The following is a 25,290-nucleotide window of genomic DNA, read 5'->3' on the forward strand; positions in this document are numbered from 1 at the left end:
TTGAGAGAAAGGCACACATATTCAGTCAACCCCATAAAAATGCACACACACACAAGACACACACTCAAACACACACTCACGCAAACAGTCCAATCAAACATTGATCTGTCACTGGCAGTTTCTTTGTGCCTCATTAAGCAGTGATATTAAAAGCCGGTCCCTCTGAATCTCTGCTCTATTCATCTCTGAAAAGCGGCCACTTAGAAAACCAATTTAACCACTCTAATTCCTCAATGCCCCATAATTGAATTTTAAAGCATGAATGTGTGTGTGTGTGTGTGTGTGTGTGTTTGGGGGGTTGGGTACACATAGGTGTACACTGACCTCTAGCTTTGAATACATCTCCAAGACACAGAGAAAAGCTATACGGGCCTGCTGGTGCGGGGCGCCTGTCGGTATGCGTTAGCTTGCGCCGCCGTGCTACTCAGCCAGTCTTATCATTAGCCGTGATTGATGGTGAAGTGTTTGTCCTCCTTTCAAAGCGCTTCAGAGACACCGCTGGACACAAAATACCCCCCTGCCTCTTTCCCAAATGCAAATTCATCATCATCATCATGATAAGTGCCACCATCTGTGCCATTTCAACTCACTTATCTACACTGCCCCATGCCTTCACCTCTCCACATGCTTCAATAGAGCCCCACCCAGCCATTCAAGTCTGGGGCGGCGGCCAAGGGAGAGACGCACGTTCCTGCTGAGTGAATATCATGTTTCTTTCGCTCCCTCCTCCTTCATAATCTGATTTCCCTCCGAGCCCCCGCCAAGGTTTCAGTAAAAAAAGGGGACAGGTAGCAAGAAAACGGGCTTAAAGCAATCTCCATCCTGAGATGTGGGGAGGGGCACCATATGAGGGGAAAGCAACCATAAGACACCTGTAAGTGGATTACGGGACAGGGATTGCTGTCTGGGAATTTGACGGGGGCACGCTTGGTCGCTCGCATCCTGCCATGTAATTTAAAATGGTTAGGGAATTACAGATAAAGGTATGGGATAAAGGTTGAGAAACGGAGGAACTCCTGAAAGGAAATATGAAGCGTGTGTGTTTTTCAAATACAGAGGAAATAACTTGTCTGGGACGGTTGTCCGTTCAATTTATATTGGTTCCTTCGGATCTCCTAGCAACAAATAAACAAAACAAATGTGATCGTACCAGCACCTGTCAAGCTGTTTTTAAAGGGAGCCTTTGCACGCACATGTATGTGGTATGTGGATGGGTCTGTACCTGGATGTGGTGAATACTGCGTATATAACTGGGTTCTTTGGATCCTTGGAGCTCATGAGAAACACATCCTCTGAAAAAACAAAAGCAAGAATGGGTCACGGTGAGGTTTTCGTCATCGGCATATTGAAAGAGAGCCTTTTTTTTCTTAACCAAACACAAATAATGAATACACACTTACGCAGCTCATCAAAGTGTGTATCAATGCCGTTGACCCCTGGCACTGAACACTTTAGCCGGGCCTTCAGGAAGGTAGTCCACTTGTTCACCAGACTCCTGTGACCTCCCATGTCATTCTGTGTTACAAAGCCCCAAAAAACTCAATACATTTCCTACAAACTGACATAAACATGCCGGTATTTCTGTAAACGAATCATGATGGATCTTTCCATGTCTTTTCAGTAGACTGTGAGACGATATTTGTATGTGTGTGTTGTTACCTTACACAGTTGTCCTATCCTGGCGATGGTAGCCTTGCCAGTGTGCTCTCCGTCCATGGCGTTCTCCTTGAAAAACAGAAAGATCTTATCGTCTTCGGTGTTGTCACTTTCCGGGATCAAGTGAACGCCGATGAACTTGGGGTCTAGAGGGGGGAAAAGGTAAACGAATGAAACACAGGAAACAACATAACATGTTGTAAAATATGCAAACTTTTGTTCATACACACTTCAAACCCACACAAAGCTTCACAAATGTCATTTTACGATCCAACCCCCGCCTCAATGACAATCCTTTCACCCCTATTTTACACCTCCAAAACCTAATCCCCCATGATATTCTCCAGTCACGGCTCAATAACAACAGCCATTTACTTTACACACTGGTGTTACAGTATCTGATTTTACCCCAAGTGAGCTCTCCAAGTCCAAATCCCACATAACTCCTTTCTCTAGGCCACATCCCCACAAACACACATGGCTCTGATTTCCCCCGGTAACACTTGAATAAATTTATCTCGACCTTAAGCGCGAGAGAAAATCAAAGCTAAACGGTCGAGCCGAGGCCTCGGGGCAGAGATGTCTCTGAGTTGAAGGGGCAGAGAGAGCGGGGGAAAAGTGGACGCAGCCAGTGCGGCAGCGTCACCCGTAAAACGAGCCTGTGTCTGGAAGCTCAGGGGTTAGCTGGAGAGAAACAAGCCGTGCCATGTTACGCCTCCACGGCCGTTTAGGATGTAGAGTAGCTGTGAAAAAGACTAGTGTGGCCAAAGTGGGAAGCAGATTTATAAGCGCTGTGCGGGTGCGAGACCTCTGGTATGAATCATGAACCCCACACACTCCTCGCAGCTCTATTGTGCATATGTGCCAATAAATCTACACATTCATAAATTCAACATGGCATGCCCTCGTATGGCTTCTGCCAGTGTCGCCAACTATTGAGCTCATTTTATATACAATGTATCACTTTTATTCCCAACAAAAGGCCACTGTATTGAGGTCTAATGGCATACATGTTGAATGTTGAGAGGGTATTAAAGGGTGAAGGGATGTGTAAATGAATAAAAACCAGCAAAGCCAAAGCTATACAAGTTAACCCTAGATACTTCTAAGAATTAATTCTCAAGTTTCCTTCTTGTTGCATTTGAGCACCATGTAACTTTGTTGATAAAGGCTCAATAGAATATCCCCATCCCAGTAATCCATGCAATTACAATCCCCCTTTTGTGGAGTCGGATTTTGCCGAGCCGAATGGCGACAGTCCCCGGCGTATTTGTTTGAACAAGGTGAAAGATCGATGGGGATTAACGCCGTGACAATGGCTTCTCCCTTTTAAATGGCTCTTTATTAATATGTCACAGCAATCAGCACTACAGAGAACAGTGTTTGTGATTCCTGATGGTGCTGTGGGAGGAGGGCGGGGGGATGAGAGGAATTTGACTCCACTACAGGAAAACAGCTGAAAACGGATTAGTTCTGTGGGAAAGAGGGGGAAAGGGATGGCACAGCTTGAGGGAGAGGTTCAAACTGACCTCTCGAGGCTCCCTAAGTCCTCCGCGGTGCCGAAAGATAGCCAGACAGCCTGAACAGTCAATAACCCCCTCACTGCCGCGCTAATCTTACTAGCGCAGGCAAATCCAGTGACTTTGTGAATGGGCTCTGATATCTGATGTCTGCACATGAATGGAAATGACTGGAGACTTGTGAGAGAATGTAATGCGTCAATGTCCATTGAAATGCTCAGTGGTATTCTTTCTCCAAAACTGGCCAATGACAAGGCTTTACTTCCACCTCATGCTGAATAGTACAGGTTATTGTGAGCCACAATTTGACTTTCATCATAACATTTGTTGGAGTTTATGAGGTTAGAAAAAGGTACGTTATCTAGTTGTTGTAGTCTGAACACTATTAACTTCAAACGTAAGCTTCGAGAATGAAATGGCAGAACAAAAACTTGTGAAAATTGCAGTGACAAAACCTACAATGTTAAGCAACTCCTTTTTTCATGAAGAAAAACTAGACTGTGCAAAACACAGATCATTTTTTTTCAGAAAAATGCATTTCTTCAGGAATAAAAAAAACCTGTTTTTGTTTGTTTGTTGTTTTACCGTTGAGCCATCTTGAATCGTGCTGCTCGGTTCTAATTGGATGTTGATCTCCCAGAGTACGGAAAATAGCAAAGTCCCTTCCCATGAAATCAGCAGATGTGCCAGAGTACAGCTCTCCATCTGTTAGTGAGAAAATTGTAGTTAGGAACAAATGACCAGTTCTGAAGTGAATCTGTACTTCCTGGAACTAATCAAGGCAGAGATCAAACTCACCGATCAGAAGCGAGGCTGAGAGCATTTTGGGGTCATAGGGGCTTTTCCCGCGGCCGTTCTCGAAATGCGAGGCCAGTCGGAAGATGTTTTCCTGTGGTGGAAAGGGTCAAAGTTCAAAATGAGGGCAGTGAAAACCACATTAAGCCTGGCTAAAGGTACATTTATAGCCTGTGTTTCAAATTACACCAAATTCTGATTATAGCGAGCAGCATTTTGGATGGGACGCACCACAGCCTTTAGATAGATTAGATTACAGATCAACAATTATTGCTACAATAAAAAGCTCACCCTCACACTTCATTAGAATTTAATATAATGAAAGAAAATACACAAAAGAGAGACCAAACTTACTCTGTTTTCTTTAAATCAATGACTGACAACACTACTTTAAACTCAAGTGAACTCATGCAGGGTCTTCTATACTCAAAACCTGCATGGTGCAAACACTCATCCCCCGCCCCATTGTCGGACTGCAGAACCCATGCTGGTACATTGATTAACCCGGAGACCTTTATCGAGATGACTGATTCAACTTTTATGTAGCGGAGCGGCTTTTTCATTTCCAACGGCTGAAATCAAACCATGTCGTTTTTTGCACTTCTTCACACAAAGGAAAACATTGACGAGAAGATAATCAATGAAGGGAATGGTTACTGCTGTGCTAGACAGAAACGTGTGCACATACTTAGTGCAGCCAGTGCAGTTGCTGTGCACATATTCTTTGAAGGAAAAACAATTACTTATGCGATCATTAGTTGTAGCACTGGTGTCACACTTCATGACTCGTTAATGGATGCCCGACTGAGACCTAAATTACCTTTTCCATATGTAACTCTGTTTAAACATGTAGGGAAAAAAACAATAGCATTTGGTGAACCAACATTCATTAATTACCTCTGCCCTCTTGCCCATTTCCAGAAAAGAACAGATGGGGTGGAAGGCTCCTGTGCCACAGATGTACAGGTGGGTCTGGTTGAAAGGTTGGAGGACCCGGATGAAGTTAGAACACTCCTTCTGGAAAAAATTTACAATTTCATACATCTGGCAAAGAGATTTTAATCAATTTTTGTTTTTGCAATACTTGTCTCTGTCTCTATAGTAATAGTTTCAGTATATTATATAGCCTTGTAAACCATGTGAAACTTTGTATGAAATAGATTGCATGTTAGCATTGATTTGCAAAAGTCCCCTCCATGTCATAAAGTTCAAATTAAGATTTATCCTTTATGAAAATAACGTTGACACTTTTAATAGAGAAAAGTGCTGTGGTGATTCAATTGAAAATAGAGACTAATAGGAAGCAGAGCATGATGGAGAATAAAGAAAAGCTCTGTTGGAATTCCCTTTAAAGCAGGGACTTTCCAGTTGGTCTGGAAGAGTCTTATGAAACCTAGTATTCTTCAAGGAAAGCCCACCTGTAAGTCAAATCAGGCACTCGGATCTTTAATGATCCAAATGTTTAAATGTACTGGGGGTGTTTAGGTTGGCTCTCCAGCACATGCTGATAGTCCCAGTGGTGTGACACTGTTTATTAGAGTGCTAATCAACAGGATTGGTTAATGCAGGAGGGATATTAGCAGCCTCAAGGAGTTGATTTGGGTACATGTGGTTCAGAGATTAGGCTGGAGTTTGCCTTGTTATGAATACATGGTGAATATCCACACAACAAATAAGTAGACATTTGCTTGGGGGTTTGAAAACCAGCACTCGCATCAAATCCCATATGCCAAATTACCACTCTCTCTTCCTCCCTTTAACACATGTATCTCTTCAGGCTTATAGACCTCACAGACATTTTTATTTTTCTGATTATATTGTGTCCCTCATATGAGACATAAACTGATTCAAGGCTTCACTGTGTTCAGGTTGGAGTGATGACATTTTCCAGTGGAGAACCAAATTAACTCTTACACACTGCTAAGACTTTGCCAGAAAATGTAATGTCCTGCTATTACTCAGAAAGGAAGAAACTTGTGTTTTGGCTCTCTCTTTCGCCTCCTCCGTAATGTACTTCAATATTTTGATATTTTGAAAATGTATACTTCGCCAGTGCATCAGCTAGCAGCCGTTTAGCTTATGTTAGCATAAAGAATGATATGAGAGTAACACCGCATATAAACCCCCAGTAAAACCACTAATGGTCATTTTCGTAGGCTACTTCAGGTTTTATATGATTACACAAACCAGATAAAAGAGATATAGATGGAGGGTGTTGACTTTGGACAAACCAGAGAAGCTGCCGTTTCTAGTCTTTCCGCTAAGCTAGCTGAGCTAACTGGCTGCCAGCTACGTCAAATTCACCCTACAGAAATGAGAATGGTATCAATCTTCTTGTCCCATTCTCAAATAAGCATTTTTCCCTCAACGTCCCAAAACTATTTATATATTGTGAAAACCTAATATAAATTGTAGCCTATGTTAAATATTAACTTGTTTAATACAAAACTGTAGCATGCTAGTAGTTTCTAACTGACCTGGGGTTCATTCAAGCAAGCCACACCTTTAAACTGTGCATGTTATCATTAACCCAACAACATCAGAACAGCTCAGCCACAGGGCTACTGCTTATTTCACAGACTAAACTTCCATGATTTCATGTGGCTGACCTCAACCCTATAAGTCTCGTGTGTCTGTGATTGTGTGACTTAATGACTTTACCCTCTGTGTTTTCGACTGTTGAACAGCGGAAGCTCATGTTCCCCCACATCATTCTCACAACCCTATTATATGCATTTCACCAACTCCTATAATCCAATGTCTGGACTTTTGGGGATTTTACATGGCTGTCTTCGAGTTGGACTCATTAGCGATGTGGTAGGTACGCTGCACAATAAACAGTGACAGACGTGTGTTATGCAAGTCACTCAAACTGTCGGGCCCCCAGGTTAAAAATGGTTTCCCTGATCAAAAACCTTGTCATTATGTGTAAACCACAACACCCGCACAGGATAAATGAGTCGTTATTGGATCAAACTAATGATCTCGTTGGACTGGGTGTTGATGATGACTTTCCGTTAGAGAAAAGGACAGATTTGTATGTGGGTTTGTATATATATATATATATGGATGAGTTGAGTGAATTTTGAGATTATAGTGAGTTCTCTAATTTAATATGGGAAACGCATTGGAAATGAATTATAGATTTTATGTTTCCTTTAATATCTGGAAAAATACTCATAAATGACACATGGCAATTCTATAAAATTGTGAATCCAGTATCTGGACCCTTTGTTGGTTGAACCAAATGCAACAACCTGGGCCATGTTACACACTAGTCCTGCCAAAGAGAATGATACAGCCATGAGGCATTTTGGAGGGGGGCAGCTGTTACATTTGTTCTGCGGCTGTAAATTGTGGTTTTGGAGAAATGCATCACTTTGGGAACTCCGAATGCTTTGCTAATGTCCTAATCAAGGTCTCTCCCTGCTGCACTCCGTCTCTGCTCTCACCGCTTCATTTTCGAGTGTAAACATTTTCACAGCACGCAAATATCTCATCATTGTGTTTTGTGTTAATTTCAGGCTACCAGAAATCTTCCCTTTCCACTGTGCGAGGGAGCGAAGGTGTAGTGTTGCTTGTGCGGTGGCGACTTTGTGTTTGTGCGAAAATCCCCAATAGCTGGCGGTGTGTTGGACTCAAGTAACAGCTTTGTGATTTAAAATGACGACGTAATTCTGGATAATCCTAAACCCTGCAGCCGCTGCACTCCAAACTCATCCGGCCATGAAATTAAGATCAGATATAACACAGAGAGGGCCTAACCAATCGGCAACACAGAGATAACACACACTAGCACTGCTGTGCACACAAACAAAGCTGGTGGCATATCGTATGTGTTCAGCAAACCTGTGCACATGTGAGCTAACACACAGCGTCAGATAACGAGGACTGAGACAATACACTCCCACATAAAAGTGCACACATGCGCTCACTCTAAGGCACAAACACACTCCCAACGTTAAACTGTACGTCATGGCAGCAAATAACCTCGGAAGTAATGTGCATCATGGCTACTATCAATTAATCTTCCCCACTGGGGCTTGATCCCTTGCTGTATTGCGGAATTCCAGAGACATTTGTAGAATAACATGGATGCCGGACATTTGTGTCACAATAGAAGCATAACATTGTGGGGAGGAGCTCCAATGATGATGCCATCATGAACGTGGACTTACCGCGAGGTCTTTCCCTGCCCACTTGCATTCATCCCGCTTCGAGGGGGTAGCAGGCCACGCAATCTGTGTGAATAAGAGAAAGTCACACTATGATGGAGGTATAGGAGTTCGGACATTTACATGTGGTTTCATGAAACATGAAAGGCAGTGAGTCAATGCCAGAAATCGCCGGAAATCAAGATGTGTGTAATCCCAGGAGAATGAATTTGGATTGGTCATGCTTTATTTTGATAAATTACTCACTCTGTTATTTCCCTATTTATCACACGTCTGAGAGTTGCGTGTGTGAACGATAAGTTAGGGATGGTCTTTTAAACAGAATAGTGATCGACTGCATTAAAGTGTATTTGAAAATAAGAAAAAAACAACTGAGGTAAAAAATGTGGTGTATTTATGTGAAATGTTATCAATTACATATGGAGGAAGACATCAAAATATGACCCTCTATATTGCATTTGCTGTGTCAATATAGACGATGTATTTCTTTCTACAGCTTAAATTCTGAGCGTATGGTTGTACTTTTCACTTCAAATATGAAGCATAAGCAGGCTTTTGCTACTTTTGGAAAAGACGTATTGTGAACTAAATAAAGGCTTTGTACTGTCCTTAAGGCAAGTCTATCTGGTGTCACATGAATTATATACACAAAAGGGGCACACAAAGGTACATGCGTGACAAAATGATTATATATTCAAAAAATGGGTGCGATTGAGCTCATGTTTTTTGCTGGTGGCCACGCAGATGTGGAAAGACAAAGGACATGTATGCACATGGATGTACATGCATTATTGTGTCCATTTAATACACACACACAGCCACACACACACACACAGCCACACACCCACGCACACAATTCCTTATTCTATTCTGAGACTTTATCTCGTCTCTGTATCAGCTGAGATACTCTTTCTTGTGATCCTTGACTGCACATTGCATGGTAATTACACTAAATGTGCTTAATCACTGCTTTTTGGGCTTTATCTGATAATGATGCGAAGATCAGAAAAAAATAGCGGAAAAAAGGGAGAAAAACCCCCATCAGAGCCAAGGGCAAAAAGAAAAACGAGAAACTCTCTCTCTCTCTCTGCATTGACTATGCATTTTTCAGCACTTTCATTCCCCTGGCCAGCTCGCTGCAGCCTGCAGGCAAATCGGTGTCAGTCTTGTGTGTCTAAGAAAGCAGCCGGAATCTGATAAAAAGCCTGTTAACCTAGTCCAGGTGGAGTAATGGAATTATGGACAGCCCTGTCTGGACCAAGACAGAGGGAGGGAGGGAAGAAGGGAGGGGAGAAAGAGGTGGTTTAATGGACTCCAGAGGGAGCAGCAGGAATAGAGGAGTAGAAAAGTGAAGAGATGTGGAGAGGAGAGAATATAAGAGAAAACAACAAAATAACTCGACTTTCACACACACCGATCACATAAAGCCAAGCTGTAATCAAAAGTTAAGTACATCTGAATGTTACCTGTTTTTGGTCTCTGTTGATGTTGACGAGGTCAAATGAGAAGATGTGGTCCTCGGCTCCGACCAGTAGTCTCCCTCGCTCCTCATCCAATAGGAAAGCGTCGTAGCTCGAGCTGTTGGCCAAGCCATTGAACGTGACGAGGTTACTGGACTCTAACATCTCTGCAAGAGAAACAGGAGACGAGTTAGTGTTGGTCGTGTATTGTGAACGGCTAACAAAAAAGTAACAGATCCCTAGAAGAACAATTTTTAAAATGAGGAAACAAATCCCACATGTGTGGAGTCCACAACATCAGTCAAAGAGGTCAGTAAAATAAAAGGCTGCACTATAGGGTGTTAAGATTTGTGGCAAAAATTGTGCGATGAAATATTTTATAAAATCCAAATTATTCATTATTAAAATATATAAGCCAGTGTCTCCCAAATTGAGCACGCAATTGATTGAGTCCAATATTTGTTTTTGTTTTTGAAAGAAATATGACCGCTTTGACAATCAAGACGCCTGCGTGAAATCAGCGACTTTATCCTTAATTCCTTTTCCACCCCCATTTTGCACACACACGTACATACACACGGACACACGTCAGTCAGCTACAGCGTGAGACACTTCAAGTGAGCACAGCGTGCCTCAATCAGGGACCCAGTTCAGCCTTTTCAGCCGTGTGATTGGTTGAATAATTCATGTAGAGTCATGGCCAGGGGAGACACTAGGTGAGTACGCGTGGGTGTGGGTGACATGTAGCTGTAAACGGGTTATTATGTAAATCCACACTGACGAGTGTGTGACTGCACATGGGTTTCTGCAGAGTGTTTAGGTGTACAGAGTGTTTATTAAGTTTATGCTAGCAATATGCAGCCAAGCTAAAGACTTCCCGTGTAATGGGCAGAAGTCTGGCCAGACCTTGACGCTCGGTTCATATTTAACCACCATGAGTTCCATCTACTCTGTTATTACATTAACAAATAACCACACTCCCTTCCGGAGACCTTCTTTATTGAATTTGGGGCCAGTGAACCTCATGGGCCACAGCACACAAATCAGTTCATTTATATTCATTTATCAGTTTCCAGGTATTAGCATAACTAGCTTTCAACAGTCATAGGTGGTTACAGTGCAACCAGTAAATCCAACCAAGTGAATCCATGAAAGATCCAGAATATCTATCTTCATTCAGTCTGCATTCATAATAACATGGAAGCGATTAGTTAATCATTCGATCAGCAGAAAATTAACACGCAGCCATTTAGATGATTGATTAATCACATTTGTCAATTATCAAGTCAAAACACCAAACATGATCTTCTAAATTAGGCGATTTAAGTTTATTTCTCTGTTTTACAGAACTGTAAATCAAATATATGTATGCGATAAACAGTATTTATATTTGAGTACCTTGTATTTCCTTCTAGCAAAATGTTGTAGACAAAGCGAATAATCATATAGTTGAGAAACCACAAAATAAACAATATTCAAAATGATGCAACCCTAATTAAACGATGTATTAAAATCACCCCCCAATAATACTAATCTATATAAATACACTTCAGTAGTTTCTTTTCTGTGGACCAAATACCCCCAAAAAACATATACAATTGTAATTAGGAGCAAAACAATGGAATATCTTCATCTAATTAAAAAGCAGCTCAACCTATTAATGTGCAATTTGTCAATCAAGAGTAGACCCTGTTGTTTAGGTAACAGTACCATTTGGATTACAATGAATTTAATTAAAATACAATTAACCCCATAACCATCTGCCTCTGGTTCCTGCAATGGATACAACACATGTGCTTTATATTTTCACCACCGGTACAGTCTTCTCAAACATCAGCCGCACTATCAAACCGCATCATCCATCTTCATCAGTGTCAACATACTGCATGGACACACACAGGCACACAATATAGCCCACATGTGCACACAAACACACACACAGACACATATATATATATATATTTATATATATACATATTTAAATATATATATATATTTATACATATTTAAATATATTTATATCTATATGTATATATATATATATATGTACTGTATGAATAACTATATATATAAACACACACACATGCACACCCAACCCTGTGGATTGTGATCTCCCTGCTCTCCCCACAAGGCTCTGATTGACGGGCTGCTATAGGAGCCATCTGCGCCCACTCACAGTTTGTAAGATCTTGGACATCTGTGTCTACATAAAAGAAGGGATTGATGGAAGGGGAGATGGAGGAAGTGGTGTGTCGACCATGTATATGTGTGTCGAGTACCAGTGGGGTGGATGAGGACTCTGAGAGGGAGTGGTTGTCACCTAATAAAGTCGGTTGCAGCTCATCTGCGTCAGTTGGACTTTGGTTTGGAGGCAAATGGAGTGGGTGGGCATGAATGGAGTTCTGTGGATGTGTGTTTATGTGACAATGCGTAGTGCAACACAGATGGGTTGAGCATGTGTGTGTGTGTGTGTGTGTGAGTGTGTACGTATATTTATTTCCTATGCTGGCCAAATCATCCAATGCATTGACGTTTATAGGCACTCTATAAGTCTGCTACCACAGAAAAGCCCCAACACAATACTCAAATTACAACCACAAGAGTTCACATGTTGAAGATAAGAAGTGTCGTCAGCCATTTCATTAAGCCGTGGTAGCCAATCAGATAGCCTCTTATTCTTTAGTTTGCCAATACATAAAATCGCAGGATCAGGGAGTCAGAGGGAAGTAAGGAAATGAGATTTCCAGGAGACAGCACGCCAGAGGAGGTCCTCTAGTATTTCAGCTTTGATGGAAAGGAAAAAGAAATGGAGGGAGCCAAGTTTGCCAAAATAAAGAACAAAAATGATAATGGCAGACTTAGAGATAGAAGGTAAAAAATTCAACAGCAGGTAAACAAACCAGAGGAGAAATAACAAGACTTTTCTCTTCTTCTCCTCATTGCCATCTCGGCTGGAGCTGAGCCCAGGAGTGCTACAAAACAGACCGTCACGAACGGTTTCACCCCAGATGGGCCGAAGCAGAAATAACACACATATTTCAACACGTTGCGATCTCTGACAAAGACACGGTGGCCAAATGCACACAGAGGGGCTTTATCTCAGCTGGGATCTGCTGTGGTTTGGAGAATTGGAGGAACTGGGCGTGAGCACCTCAGGACCTCGAACCTAAACACAGACACGCTCGTTTGGAAAAGGGAGCATGGGCAGACACAGGGCGCGCACCACGGCTCATACAAAATACAGTAACCAAGCAGAAGACAAGCACAGAATAACATTACACACTCTAACACACACACACACACACACACACACATGCCAAGCAACACACATTCACTGAGCTCTGCTTTTAAAATGCGAGTACACTCCCTTAAAGGGACATGAATATATTAATATTGACCTAAATGTTTACACCGCATCAATTCTTCCTGGACACACACACGCACGCACGCAGACATACTTCCACGACGTCAAGTTAAATCCAATCAGTATTTCTGCTTATGCAGCATGAACTAGTCGAACAGTGAGCGCACTCAGCAGCTTCCACCTCTAACACACTCCCTGGCCCCGGACCCCACAACACACACAAATACACACACACACACGCACACACACGCTTGACAGGCAGACACATTAAAACACGCCTCGTCTCATGCATGCGTGGTGCCACGCGCTCCCCTCACCACACACAGTCTGCTTACTCTAGCCCCCTGAATACGACGAGATAGCGAAACACACATCCTCCACTCACATCACACACACACATGGCGACACACACACTCCGTTCAGTCCCCATTCCAGCCCACTTTCTCTTGTTACACACATGGTCTGTCTGCTCTTTTTTACTCACACAGTCTGTCTTTTACTAATTCAAAGTATACAGCACACATCCAGGCACTATGGCCAATGCAAACAGCCACATATTTGAAACACACACACACACAGACTCACACACACACACACACACACACACACACACCTGTGAGTTAAGTATTAATAGTATGGCTGAAAGATTAGTTTTATCCTAAACTACAGACTCTTACTAGACTGAGGTTATATTATTGTTCTTATATAACGCTCCATACACAAACATTCAAGGACGTGTACCCCTTGAAACTGGCAAATTACAAGCAAGTCATTTAAATACATTATCATTTGTCCCTTTGTTAGACGCCATTATGGAAAATAACCTGGCTCTTGTCTTAAAAAGGGGGGGGTAGGGGGGTACATTCAAAATCCAAGTGCAATTGTCTGTGGAGTACTCTTCACTCCCCCATTCTCCAAACAGGCAGGCGCTTTAGACGCCTACATGCCACACAATGGCGGAATAATGAAACGGCATGAAAGAAAGTCGACAGGGCATTAAATGATGTTTATCTGAATGTGCGTACGCGCCGCTGTGCGAGTGTGTGTTTGAGTGACATTAAACATAAAAGCCTGACAGAGGAAAACACTTGACTGAGATTCAACAGATGGGTAATATTCCATTCAACTAATGCAACACTGTTCAAGTGTCTCCCTTGTGCACACATATAAACAGTGAAGGCAGACTAAGAGAAGACGGGGGGATTTTGATAAGTAAAACACATTTTTACTTGTTAATTTCCTGTTGGTTGACACGGCTTTTATTTTCTTGGCAAACGGAGCTTAACTTAGACGTGGTGTGTTTCTGTGGTTTGTCAGAGCGCGTAAACCGGGTTATTACTGCAAAGCTACTCCATTGACAGGCAGGGGGGGGGGGGAGATAGTTTGAAAAGAAAATGGCAGCTCAAAAGAAACTGGAGTATAGCATTACACATGTTTATCTTTCAAAATACAAGGCTAGCTCCATAAAAGCAAAGACACACGGTACTGCCATATCTCCAGTGGTTTGGTTTGGCCTGCCGGTCTCTCGGTCTCTCTCTCTCTCTGTGTGGTGTGGTGTACGTTTCCCCCGCTCTCACGACGACCACCGCTACAAAACACAGGTGTCGGAGGAAAAAAGACGAGGCGGCCGCCCCGTGGAAATCTGCTGAGAGCTTTGCTTAACAAAGTGCTCAAATGTTATCCTAAGCTCAAGGATATCCACACATGCCTCAAAAGTTCACCTCCCCGCTCGCTGCCTCCCTTTCTCTCCCTCTTTCTAAGCACAGAAGCAGGTGTAGGTTGGTTTCCATGGTGACCGTCTGCACAACACAACCTGAGTCAATGGATTTCTCATTCACGTGCAGCTGAGTGACATCTCTGACAGGAAATGCGCTCCCGTGCACAGAGCCCTGTGACCTCTGTGAAGAAGGAGCGCTTGCGAGCGTGTTTGAATCCAAAAGAACCGAGGGATGTGCACATGACACAAGCGATTGATTAAATATGTGAGCTTTGCCTATTCAAGTCGTCCTGATATTACTTTTCCAGTTCTGCAACACAGCGTTTCAGTTGAGAAAGAAACACCCACTAGGATTATAAACACAGGGAAGTGACACACAGCCATAATTCACAGTCAAGGACTGTATCTTATGGACGTGAATGTGTGTGTAGAATATGTATCTGGGGGATTAACAAGGAAAACCTGACCACATCCCAAACCACAAGAATCTACACGAGTAGACTAAGTATGTGTTCATCTCTCTCAACCCAAAAGGCTCGGCTCCCTCGTCACCGCACGACATCGAGGGAGGAAGTGTCCAAGGGGGGCACGCTATACCAGACGAGTGGACAGGAGAGGAAAAGCAGAGGAGGCAGCGTGATGAATGATCGAGTGGAGACGAAGGGCGGTGAAAGCAAAACAAAGGTGGAAACACAAGCCGGATGGAAAAGAGAATGCCCACACACAACAAAAGCGGTTGAATATGGAACCATTTCATTAGTGTGCGTCTCCTCCTGCCATTGCATGGCTGGACCACGGGGAGCGGTTTTCCACCAGCGTTGTGACCACAGACGGCTCGAGGCCTGGCCAGGCGTACCGCAGAAAGCCCACTCACACACCAGGACAATTCATAACCAGGCTGCTCAGCCTCGTTGGTTCGTTTTGCTTTAATATACACGCGTCACTTTTGTATGCAAATACAGTCATCGGATCAAACCTGTTTTCAATGCGCACTAACGGAGAAAATGTGTCATGTGCCATGTGTACCCCCCCACCACACACACACACACACACACCCTTCCTCTGCAAAGCTGTGCAGAGAGAGGGAGATGGTGTCATTGTGAGGCTGTTTGATGGATGGACTTCGAGAGGAACCAGGCTGTGGTTAGCGTGGTCATGTCTGGAGCCACTGCCTGTTAGTGCAGCCTGTCAGCTGTACCGTGTAGCTGAATGTCAGCTCTGCCATTTTATTAGAAATTAATGAGGCAAAGGCTACAGATCTGAATGTGTCCTCGGCAAACTGTGACAGTCGATGTGACAGAGACACCCCGAGACCAAAATCCAGACGACACATTGCAGCTCTGCACACCATTATTTAAGTAGGAACAAAACAAGGGTCCCGTGTCATAAATGCGTGCGGCGTCTGCATTTCACGAAATGCATTTGCACTGGAAAATGATAATCGACCACATTTTAGTTTGTACTCTCACAATGTGGTAATTATGATCTCATGTTGCTCCTGGTATTTGTGACAGAAAGAGAACAAATAATAATGTGGGAAAGAAGAAGGAGCAAAAACAGGGAGTAAAATCTAAAAAAGGGCTTGTATTTCCAGTTAAATTGCAATTGTGATATTGAAACAAATGTGTGGTAGAGTTGGATTAAAACCGCTAACAGGGGCTATTATATGAAATATCACGGCCCATCCTTAATCGCATCAATCTTGGTCAAAAAGTGATGACACACTATTTTTACCCAACTCATTTAACATTTCTGTTTCTGTGCCTCTTTGTCTGCGTGTCCGTCTGTTGTCCATCAGTCCTTCGACCTGTCTGTCGGCGGAGATGTCCCCCTCATTTGTAACACGACTCTGTTCGGATTGAACGGTGCACCCTTTCTCCATCTGATTGACAAGACGTAGCAGGTGGCGGGACCCATTCATACCCGCGGTTCAGCAATCTGCACCGCGCTGTAACCCAAGCCCACATCCCAAACACAGATGCAAGGGCGCATGGGTATTTTCCCCGTGTGCGTGTCCGTACAGCGCTTGTGCACACACAGACGAGAAAATGTACGCTGAACGCACACAATCGCCACGTGCACACTCGTTAATCTTTCGGCGCACTATTCCTCCTATTGTGGCCGGCGAGCACACACCCGGATTGTCTTTTGATAATCAGTCGGTTTCAATAAAAATGTTGAAAGAAAATAAACTGGTAATTAGAGAACATTGTAAAAACACTGGAGAAATGCATGAAATTCCAACACACACACACAACTCGAAAAGCAAACGACAGACATGACATCGAAAGGGTCGTAAAACTCACAAATGATACCCGCCTATATTCAACATGTGGTCACAGTAACACATGTTAATCGCTCCTCCTATCTCCAGTATCACTTTGAATTAGGTGTAACGAGATAAGTTAGAGCACGACACAACCCACGACAACAAACACGAACACACTCTCCCTGTTTTCATACGAGGAAAAATGCGACGGAAACAAGTGACGGATTTCTCTGGGACTTGATGAATGGCTTTTTTGTGTTGCAAGTGTGTTGTGTCATTGTAGAATTATCTGTGGGGGCAATGTGTCAACACATATACACACTTAATTGCGCCATCTTTCAACTTGTGGTCAGGTGTGTGAGTCAGTAGAGGGAAACGTTTCCGGATGCAACGTAGGGGCACGACTGAGAAAGCAAGCCACTGCAAAACATTGGTTTACACAATTGGAATGTGGCTGTGTGGGAGCCAGGATGAGGGTGGTTCGGTGTGTGTGTGTGTGTGTGTGTGTGTGTGTGAGAGAGTTGAAAAGAAGGATAGCCAAACGATATGTATCAACCAAGCTGCAATCAAAGCGACGGGGAGGGAGACAAAAACACACACACAGACAAACACACACACACACACACACACGCCAGAGACACACAGCCTCGATGAAGATTGTACTTAGGGTCTGCGGTGTTGTGGTTCCCTTGAGAAGGAGGAGGAGGAGGGAAGAGAAGAACGCTGAGAAAGGCGGAGAGAGAGAGAGAGACAGAGAGAGAGAGAGACAGAGAGAGAGAGCTGGAGGAAGACTCTAAAGTCTCCAAAGTTGGCCCTTTGGGAGAACACCTTATAATTATCTACATCCGCTCTGTCAACCCCAGCCCGCAGAATGGACAGCTACAACAGAAGGGAAACGGGGGGAGAGAGAGAGAGAGAGAGAGAGACTCTCATTCACGAGTAAAAGAATGAAAGGACAACATCCACTGATAAAGCAGCACACATGCAAACACCCACCAACAGTCTGTATTTGTACAGGCAGGCACGCCCGCACACAAACACTCGCGGACACGCTCACACAGACGGGTTCATTATGGGGCTGAGATCCGGACTGCGTTGAGTGCGGTTCAACGTCAAGTGTCTATTTTGAAGGTTCGTAAGCCAATTCCAGATGCCCTGTCTCTTTCTCCGTCGCGCTCCAGCTTTCCTCGTAGTTCCACCCATACAGCCAGCGTGGGGCCGCTGCGATGGCATTAAGAGGTCATACAGTAGGCTCCGTAATTACCCACGGCGAGGGTAATTATCTGGTTGTTGGACGAGGCCTTTTGAAATGTTAAAGTGCCGCCCGCTGGCTCCTTTTTAGGGATCACAATGGGGTCAGGTTTTTCAGTTCCATGCGTTTCTCCGTGTGCATCGATTGACCTTTAGGGGTCAGTGTTCCTCCTGAGGGTTGCTTAGAGTGTGCAGTACTGTCGATGGATCGTGTCCAGGAATGTGATTGTGTGCAGGAATGGATTGATCAATGGGAGTGTGTCATTGTGTCATCCTTTTCAATGCATGTGGTTGCCGTATTGTGGAAGTGTAGCCGTGCTCGTAAATGCGGTTGTGCAACATTAAAGCGCTCGTATTTTTAGATGATTTCAACATGCATTTTTCTTGGCAACTCTGGGTTATTTTGATTTACTTTTAATAAATTGGTTTCACGTTCCCCTCAACCCCCCTTAATATCACAACACATCATCGGTTTCTATCAGTTGCTCGAACAAGTCAGCTTTCGTTGTAATCGATACACTCTTTATTTTAACTTTTACCTTACGGCTCCAGTAAAGAAGTTGGTAAGACCTATTCTAGTCTCAAGGAGAAGAGAAAATCATTAACTCGTGTGATCATAGTTCTGTCCCCATGAAGCCAGATCCTTTTAGCTGAGAGATGTTTAACTGACCCCGCTGGGAAATCATTGACTCTGCGCTTGCTGCGCCAGCCGTCCCACGAGAGGTAATTGTATCCACCGGCCTCCATTTCTCCGTCGTTCCCCCTCTCAAACTGCTCGCTCTGCAGCCGTTCGCCTGTCCTACCCAGCAGACGACGATCAGTCCCTAGAGGCATGTCATCAGCACTCATTTGAGAATGCTTTCATGCGACCCCGCTCGCATGCTCCCATGTATCCGACTGCCCAAACCCCAGGCTTGTTCTGGTGAGTGTCCTACTCCTGGGCCTCGGTCTCTCTTTCATTTTCTGCTCATGTGATCGTCCCGCTCAAGGGCCCTGTACAGTATTTGACTGTCCATCCCAGGAGGATTCCTCCTTGTCGTTTATTTGACTTAATTACTATGCTGGCTCCGTGGAGGGAGAGGGGATGAGTGACACTTCATTTAACAACCAGCCTCCCTTCCGTCTGCGTCGTCTACTGTACGTCTGCCAGCTTTTCCTTCATTAAAAGTCGATCTCCTCCCCTCCACCGTCACACACACACACACACACACACACACCATGCCACCACCCCTCTCTTCCTCCCACCACCCGCCACGTTGTGGGTGTTAACCGAGAATTGTCCCCTGACAGGCATCAAGAGAGGCATCAAACACCTGTGGGCTGCAGACACAAAGCGCAGCCACTGGCTAGTAGTGACACAAAAGCCTCATTTCCACTGCACGGTTTAACTCTTTTGGTTTTCCGATGGCAGAAGATGTGAATAGTACCTGGTGGTACCCCCTCGATTGAGGTTCTAGGCGTACTGAGCCGAGAAGATGGAGGTCAAACAGATGGAATCTGCTCATCCTGCACAAACCCGCCATTTAAAATGAGCACGCTTAGCATCAACAGCGGCCGAAGTTTGTTTATCCACTCGTTATTCTAAATTCCATGACGTGGTTATTTGACAAAGTGCAGATATTGTCGCATCAAAGATGACGTCACATCGTTTTGCGTGGTGTCGGTCAGACTGTCAGCTAAGAAGCTCATGCATACGTGCGTGGGCACACGCAAACCAGGTGTCTAATTATAAGGGCGCATGCCAGACCTGACGCATTTGTGCCTCGCTAAAACACACACAAAGTCACACACCGAGACACCATTTACAGTCTAAGGGAAATCACAGGAGAGGGTGTTGAGTCCTCACACCAAGACGTGGCAAGAACATTCACACACACACACACATACACACATATAAACAACCAGGCTTTGCTGCACTTTTAACAACACATATTGTACATCCACTGAAGTACATCTATCATGACAGGCTACTCTTTCGCTGCAGACGTGCTCTCTTGTTTTGGCGATCGACATCCATCACCCGTACAGTGCATCCTTTGATGCTTGACGACATATCTCTTGTCTAGTGATGTTGTCAGCAACATGTTCACTTGTCAGACTGAACAGGGAGGAGGATCACAAAAGGGGGCAGGAGGGAACTATATTCACATACTCTAAACAGATGGCCATGTGCAAAAAAAGGGATGACAATTTCCCATCATGCCTAGAGGCTCCGTTCCGTGTGAACTGACATGATGGAGCCCAGGGGATATATGACTTGGAGCAGGTAAGTTCAACTTTGATTCATTTTAGGTTTATTTGGTTCAGTTGGTGAATGCATGTCATCGCCCTTCATCGTGAAATGCCAGCCACACTTTTGTAAAAATACAAAGGTTGCATACTTTTTTTTGGAGGGAGGGGGGGATTTAGATTTAGAACACAGACAATCATACACACTTGCCAGTTGAAAAGGGTGATGCAGAAAAACAACAAACACCAAAATTACAACTTGCACTCCATCTAAAAATTAAAGCATGTCAAATAGAGGGCCTCTTAACATAAGTTGCAGCAAAGCATCTTGGCTAAAGATAGAGAATGAATGAGTGACAAACATCACATTCACCCACTTCATGACTGAAATGTTCCCTCAGCGTATATTGAAATTATCTGACGAGCCGAAGCTTTGGGTGACAGGTGGATGCTGCTAAATAACGGCAAATCAGCATGTTCGTACATTTTCAGAGGACATGTTTTATGAGAGAAACGAGACTAAAATAAAGAATCGAGAGACCGAGCTCCCAGCCATATACTTTCGGTCATGTTTTAGGACAAAGAACCACAATAGCCTCCCTGACTGACATTAAAAAGCAAAAAAAAAAAAATCCCCAAAATATGCTACAAATGTTGCCAGTTATTTCTAGCTGAGATGAAAAGTCTGCTATTACAAAGAGCCTGATTTAGTGTAGGGTGTGAGAGAGGCGACGAGACAGAAAGAGAGAGAGATAAAGAGAGAGAGAGAGGGAGGAGGAGAGGAAGAGCCGGCGCTCCGCAGTCTCCCCTCAAAATAACACAGGAGAGAGAATAACATGTTTGCTGTATACGTCAAGAACTTACACGTGCACGGTATAAAAAGACGCACGAAACTCCCACTCTCCTTCTCTCCCAACACAGACTACTGCACAGAGATATTTTCAAGCACACGCATTAAATCCACATACATGTATAGTTTTCCATTTCAACAAAACTCTAGCAACTGTTGGATCCATTTAGGACACGGTAATGAGTAGTGGCCCCTTAAAGAACGGCTCTGTGTCATGACCGAAAGCAGAGTTTTTGGGACAGAAGCCATTAAAACCGAGGCTCCGGTGCCCGTTTGAAGCACTTAACAGGGGCGCACAGTACCAGCAGAAGCGGACAGCACAAGAGGAAAATTGGTACAGGGGCCAATATATACATTTAACTCCAGGCAAGAGCATTTCCTGAGCATATGGAACCAATCTCACTATTTGTAAGAAGAACACAGGATTCTGAGAGACAGACGGAGGCGAGTGAGAAGGAAGGAGTGAGTTAACGGGAGAGAGAGGAATAAAGACGGGTAACCAGAGAGTTAGATGCTGTGTGCTGACCAAGAGGGAGAAAGAGTGAAAGAGTGAGACACAGAAGGAGGAAAAGATTCACGTAAATAGAAGAGAAAAAAAGGGGATATTTAACGTTAAAAAAAGAATGCATGAAAAGAAAAGCATGAACGAGCACCCACGGGCATAACAAAATAGACTAGACAAGCTACATTCAAAGCACCAGCAGCAACCACGGTCCCATATGTATTCTGGAGACAGGGGAGATTGGAGAATGGGCTTACCCTTGTATGACAGCTTTAGTCTGGGTACGTTGTGCTTGGGCTCAACACCTCTTCCCGGCTGCACCGCCCCGCACAGCAGCATTACAATCCCAAACAGGTAATCCATGGTGCTGGAGTGCTGCTGGCTGGCCTCCAGACCAGGGGGCACTCACACCCCGACCAGTGCACAGAGATGAGTGTCTCCCGTTGGGGTCCGCCGAGCCTGAAGAGTTCCTCCACGCGAGCTCTGGCAGAGGAGGGTTCCAGGGAGACAGAAACACTCCTGGTTGTGCTCCCCGGCTTAGAGAGCCGACAGTGGGGGGACTTCTGTAGTGTGAAGTGGGTGGAGGGGTGCCGCTCACATGGCTCCCCGTGTGGAGGTCCAGCCTATACAGTCCCTTGGCTTATCTGTTCTCCCCCCCCAGGTGAAGACTCAGCAGGGCTTCAGCTTGGCGTGAGATGGGAGGTAGAGCCTGTGCAAAGGTAAATCAGATCACTTATCCACAACAGTAATAAGGCTGTCCTTTTCTGGAGATTTTTTCTTCTTTCTTTTTTGTTATCTCTTTCTGTCTTCTGGCTTCTTCTCTTTGAGCAGACACTCACAGCAACCCTCTAATCCTTGTGTGCGGCTCTAACAGACTGCGAGAGAGAGGAAGAGAGAGAGAGCGCTAAACCATCCACGGGAAGAGAGGGGAGGGGAGGGAGAGCAGCTGAGAGAGGGAGAGAGAGAGAGAGAGAGAGAAGGGGAGTGCTGGTGAGAGGGAGAGAGAGGGGGGCAGGATGGCTTGAGAGCAGCGATGAAACCAGTATAGTGGATGGGAAGTATAGTGGAAAATTAGGTTTTTATAATGTTTTCTCTTCCCCTCATTTTCCAATTTTTTTTTGTCAATCATTAGTTTTTTATTTCCTTTCTGCTATTATCTCACACTAATTCCGTGAACCATAAAAAAGGCGTTCGCTGGTTTTATTGCCATGTTATGTTGTCAGGCACACACTGAACCGATAGCTGCCAAGACATCTAATTTAATAGGGCGATGTGTTAACCTCACAAAGATCTGGAGGATCTTGTATCCCTAAACTTACAGGAGCCAGTTTTCTGTTTTACACATTTTTGCTTATTGAAAAAAATGTCCGAAAGTCATCTTTTCTGGGATGTAAAAGCACACTTTTGCTTTGGGAAACAATAATTGACCAACACATCTTACCACAAAGCCCAAATACAAGCTGTTCTGCATCATATGAGACAGACTTTCTCAGTAGAGTTCAACCCGTGGTCATTATTCTTTAGATGTTAAACTTTTTACAAAACGTGTAAATATTTTGAGCACTTTTTTAGGGCCACCCAGCCATGTTGAAATAAATGTTGACACTTTGTTTGGGAAACACAAAGGACATCTTGTTAGAATTTGGAGGAATGTATACATGTTACAGCTCTTTCACCATCTGCCCACTATATCTGCTGCAGCTGGGTCATTATGTGTGATTATTTCAAGATTTCTTCAGGAAATACATCGAAAACATACCGCGTGAGCGTAGTTAGATGTGAGAAAGGCCAATGAACAATCTTCCGCATCATCTCTTTAATGTGAAATGCACTGAGGATTATAGTTATGATCTGTGTTTTTTCCTTGGGTTCAAATGTATAATTGACGTGGGTTTGGGATTTAGTAGTGATCGGACTAGTTGACATGAGTAAAGAAAAACAGTCACAGTCCTGGGAAAAGTGAACAGAAATAAATCAATGTTAGGCAAGACAGAACAAGGGATTTTAATTCCTATAATAGCCGTAAAGTCCCGCTTCAATGAAGTACATTATACGGAATATTACTTGGAAAGGCCTGTCTCTGTTCTTTTCAGTTCAGAATTGACATATTTTACAGAGAGTTATGAAATTACAAGTTATAAATTACAAGTCCCAATTTTCCCACAGAGAGTAAAGCCGGCAAGTGTGTTTTTGACTTATCCAGATGAAATCCGCCGGTTGAGGGGAACACATGCTGGTAGTTAACCTGTGTAGTCTTAGACTGATCCTGTATCTGGTGGAGTCATTTACATCAGCAGGGCAACCCAAGCGCCCCCCCCGCCCCACCCCCTTCTCCTTCTTAACCCCCGCTAGCCCGCGCAGGTGTTTGTGTGTGAGTGGGCACCTCCTGCTTCCTCTCAGAGGGGGACATAGCAGGGGTTAGGTGATAAAAGCTTTGATAAACAGGAGTGCTGATGTGTCAACTCACACACCTCGAGACAGCAAAATAAAATAACCTGAGAATCGAGCTGATATAGCGTGCCTGGTGAGTGTGTGCTTGCAGTATAAGGGTACCCTCATCATTCCAGGGCTCCCAGGGTGCTTTGTGTTTTGAAACTAGTGTTGCTGCATTGTCAGGCATATCCGTTCTGGGATATTGTGTTTGTGCGTGGGGGTGTATGTGTTGTATATAATAGCAACAGATATTATATTTTGTTAGACAGGGATGTTGGTGTCCGAAATATATCTGGAAAAGTTTCACATGAAACACCATCCTCAAAAGCCAACACCAGTTCATCAGAACTTGGATCATAATTGTTTCCATCATTCCATTGGTAATGTGACATTGTACTCTCCGAGATAACTTCAAATAGTCTAAGCCAAATTCATTTAGAAGTAAACGGTAGGATGAACATCCAAACTGTCCATATAAAATATTGATCACAGTTTATAGATTTACCCTGTTAGACCTCATGTACTAACCTTAGTTATGGGAATGCAGGTTTGCTATGAAGTGACACATTATACTGGTATTTCAGGAGCATTTTGTTGGGGCAGATTTCCAAATAAAGTGGTCTAGATAATCTGGCTTTACAGTCTACAATCCATCTGGTCGTTTTACTGCCTTGTCACCATATTTCCCAGACTCAATGCGTCTAAATTTTTGTTAAAATTTAGAGAAAATATGGCTAAATCTATCAAACAAGGCCAAAGGTGTAATATGAGAATCTTTTGTTGAAGTCATGTGGACCCTTTATTTGTTTAAGTGGTTCTGAATGAATCTCGATGAGTACCAGCATGCATCCGTGTCTTCTATTGTGCATTCACTTCCACAACCATGGAGCCCACGTCCTCTTCTCTCATCGCCCCTTCAGTCCAAACAGCCTTTTTAGCTGTTTACCCACAACAAAAAGATGTGTGGACAGACACATGAAAGTATTCTCCTCTCTCACTAAGCCTCTCTCCATCGACCTCTGCCTCTCCCTCTGCCCTGATCAGGCACCTTCCTCCCATTTATCTGCAT

At 43.9% G+C, this 25,290-nt stretch overlaps 1 protein-coding gene across 2 annotated transcripts in view; it reads right to left on the bottom strand.

The window, feature by feature from the left end:
- The window catches only part of sema3aa (sema domain, immunoglobulin domain (Ig), short basic domain, secreted, (semaphorin) 3Aa), a 31,167-nt gene extending 8,540 nt beyond the window's left edge, over positions 1-22,627 (bottom strand). Inside the window, exons 1-9 of one of the 2 annotated variants that reach the window (XM_056425211.1) lie at positions 22,046-22,627; positions 9,613-9,773; positions 8,150-8,212; positions 4,869-4,985; positions 3,975-4,065; positions 3,762-3,881; positions 1,660-1,802; positions 1,401-1,515; positions 1,223-1,292 (exon numbers count right to left, since the gene is read on the bottom strand). In XM_056425211.1, the coding sequence (XP_056281186.1) occupies positions 1,223-1,292; positions 1,401-1,515; positions 1,660-1,802; positions 3,762-3,881; positions 3,975-4,065; positions 4,869-4,985; positions 8,150-8,212; positions 9,613-9,773; positions 22,046-22,151 (986 nt within the window). In that variant the 5' untranslated portion in view covers positions 22,152-22,627. Of the gene's footprint in view, positions 1-1,222; positions 1,293-1,400; positions 1,516-1,659; positions 1,803-3,761; positions 3,882-3,974; positions 4,066-4,868; positions 4,989-8,149; positions 8,213-9,612; positions 9,774-22,045 lie in introns of both variants that reach the window. The other variant, XM_056425210.1, reaches the window with a different exon arrangement.
- Positions 22,628-25,290: the final 2,663 nt, after the last annotated feature.

Source organism: Pseudoliparis swirei, chromosome 10, assembly GCF_029220125.1.
Source record: "Pseudoliparis swirei isolate HS2019 ecotype Mariana Trench chromosome 10, NWPU_hadal_v1, whole genome shotgun sequence".
NCBI lineage: Eukaryota > Metazoa > Chordata > Actinopteri > Perciformes > Liparidae > Pseudoliparis > Pseudoliparis swirei.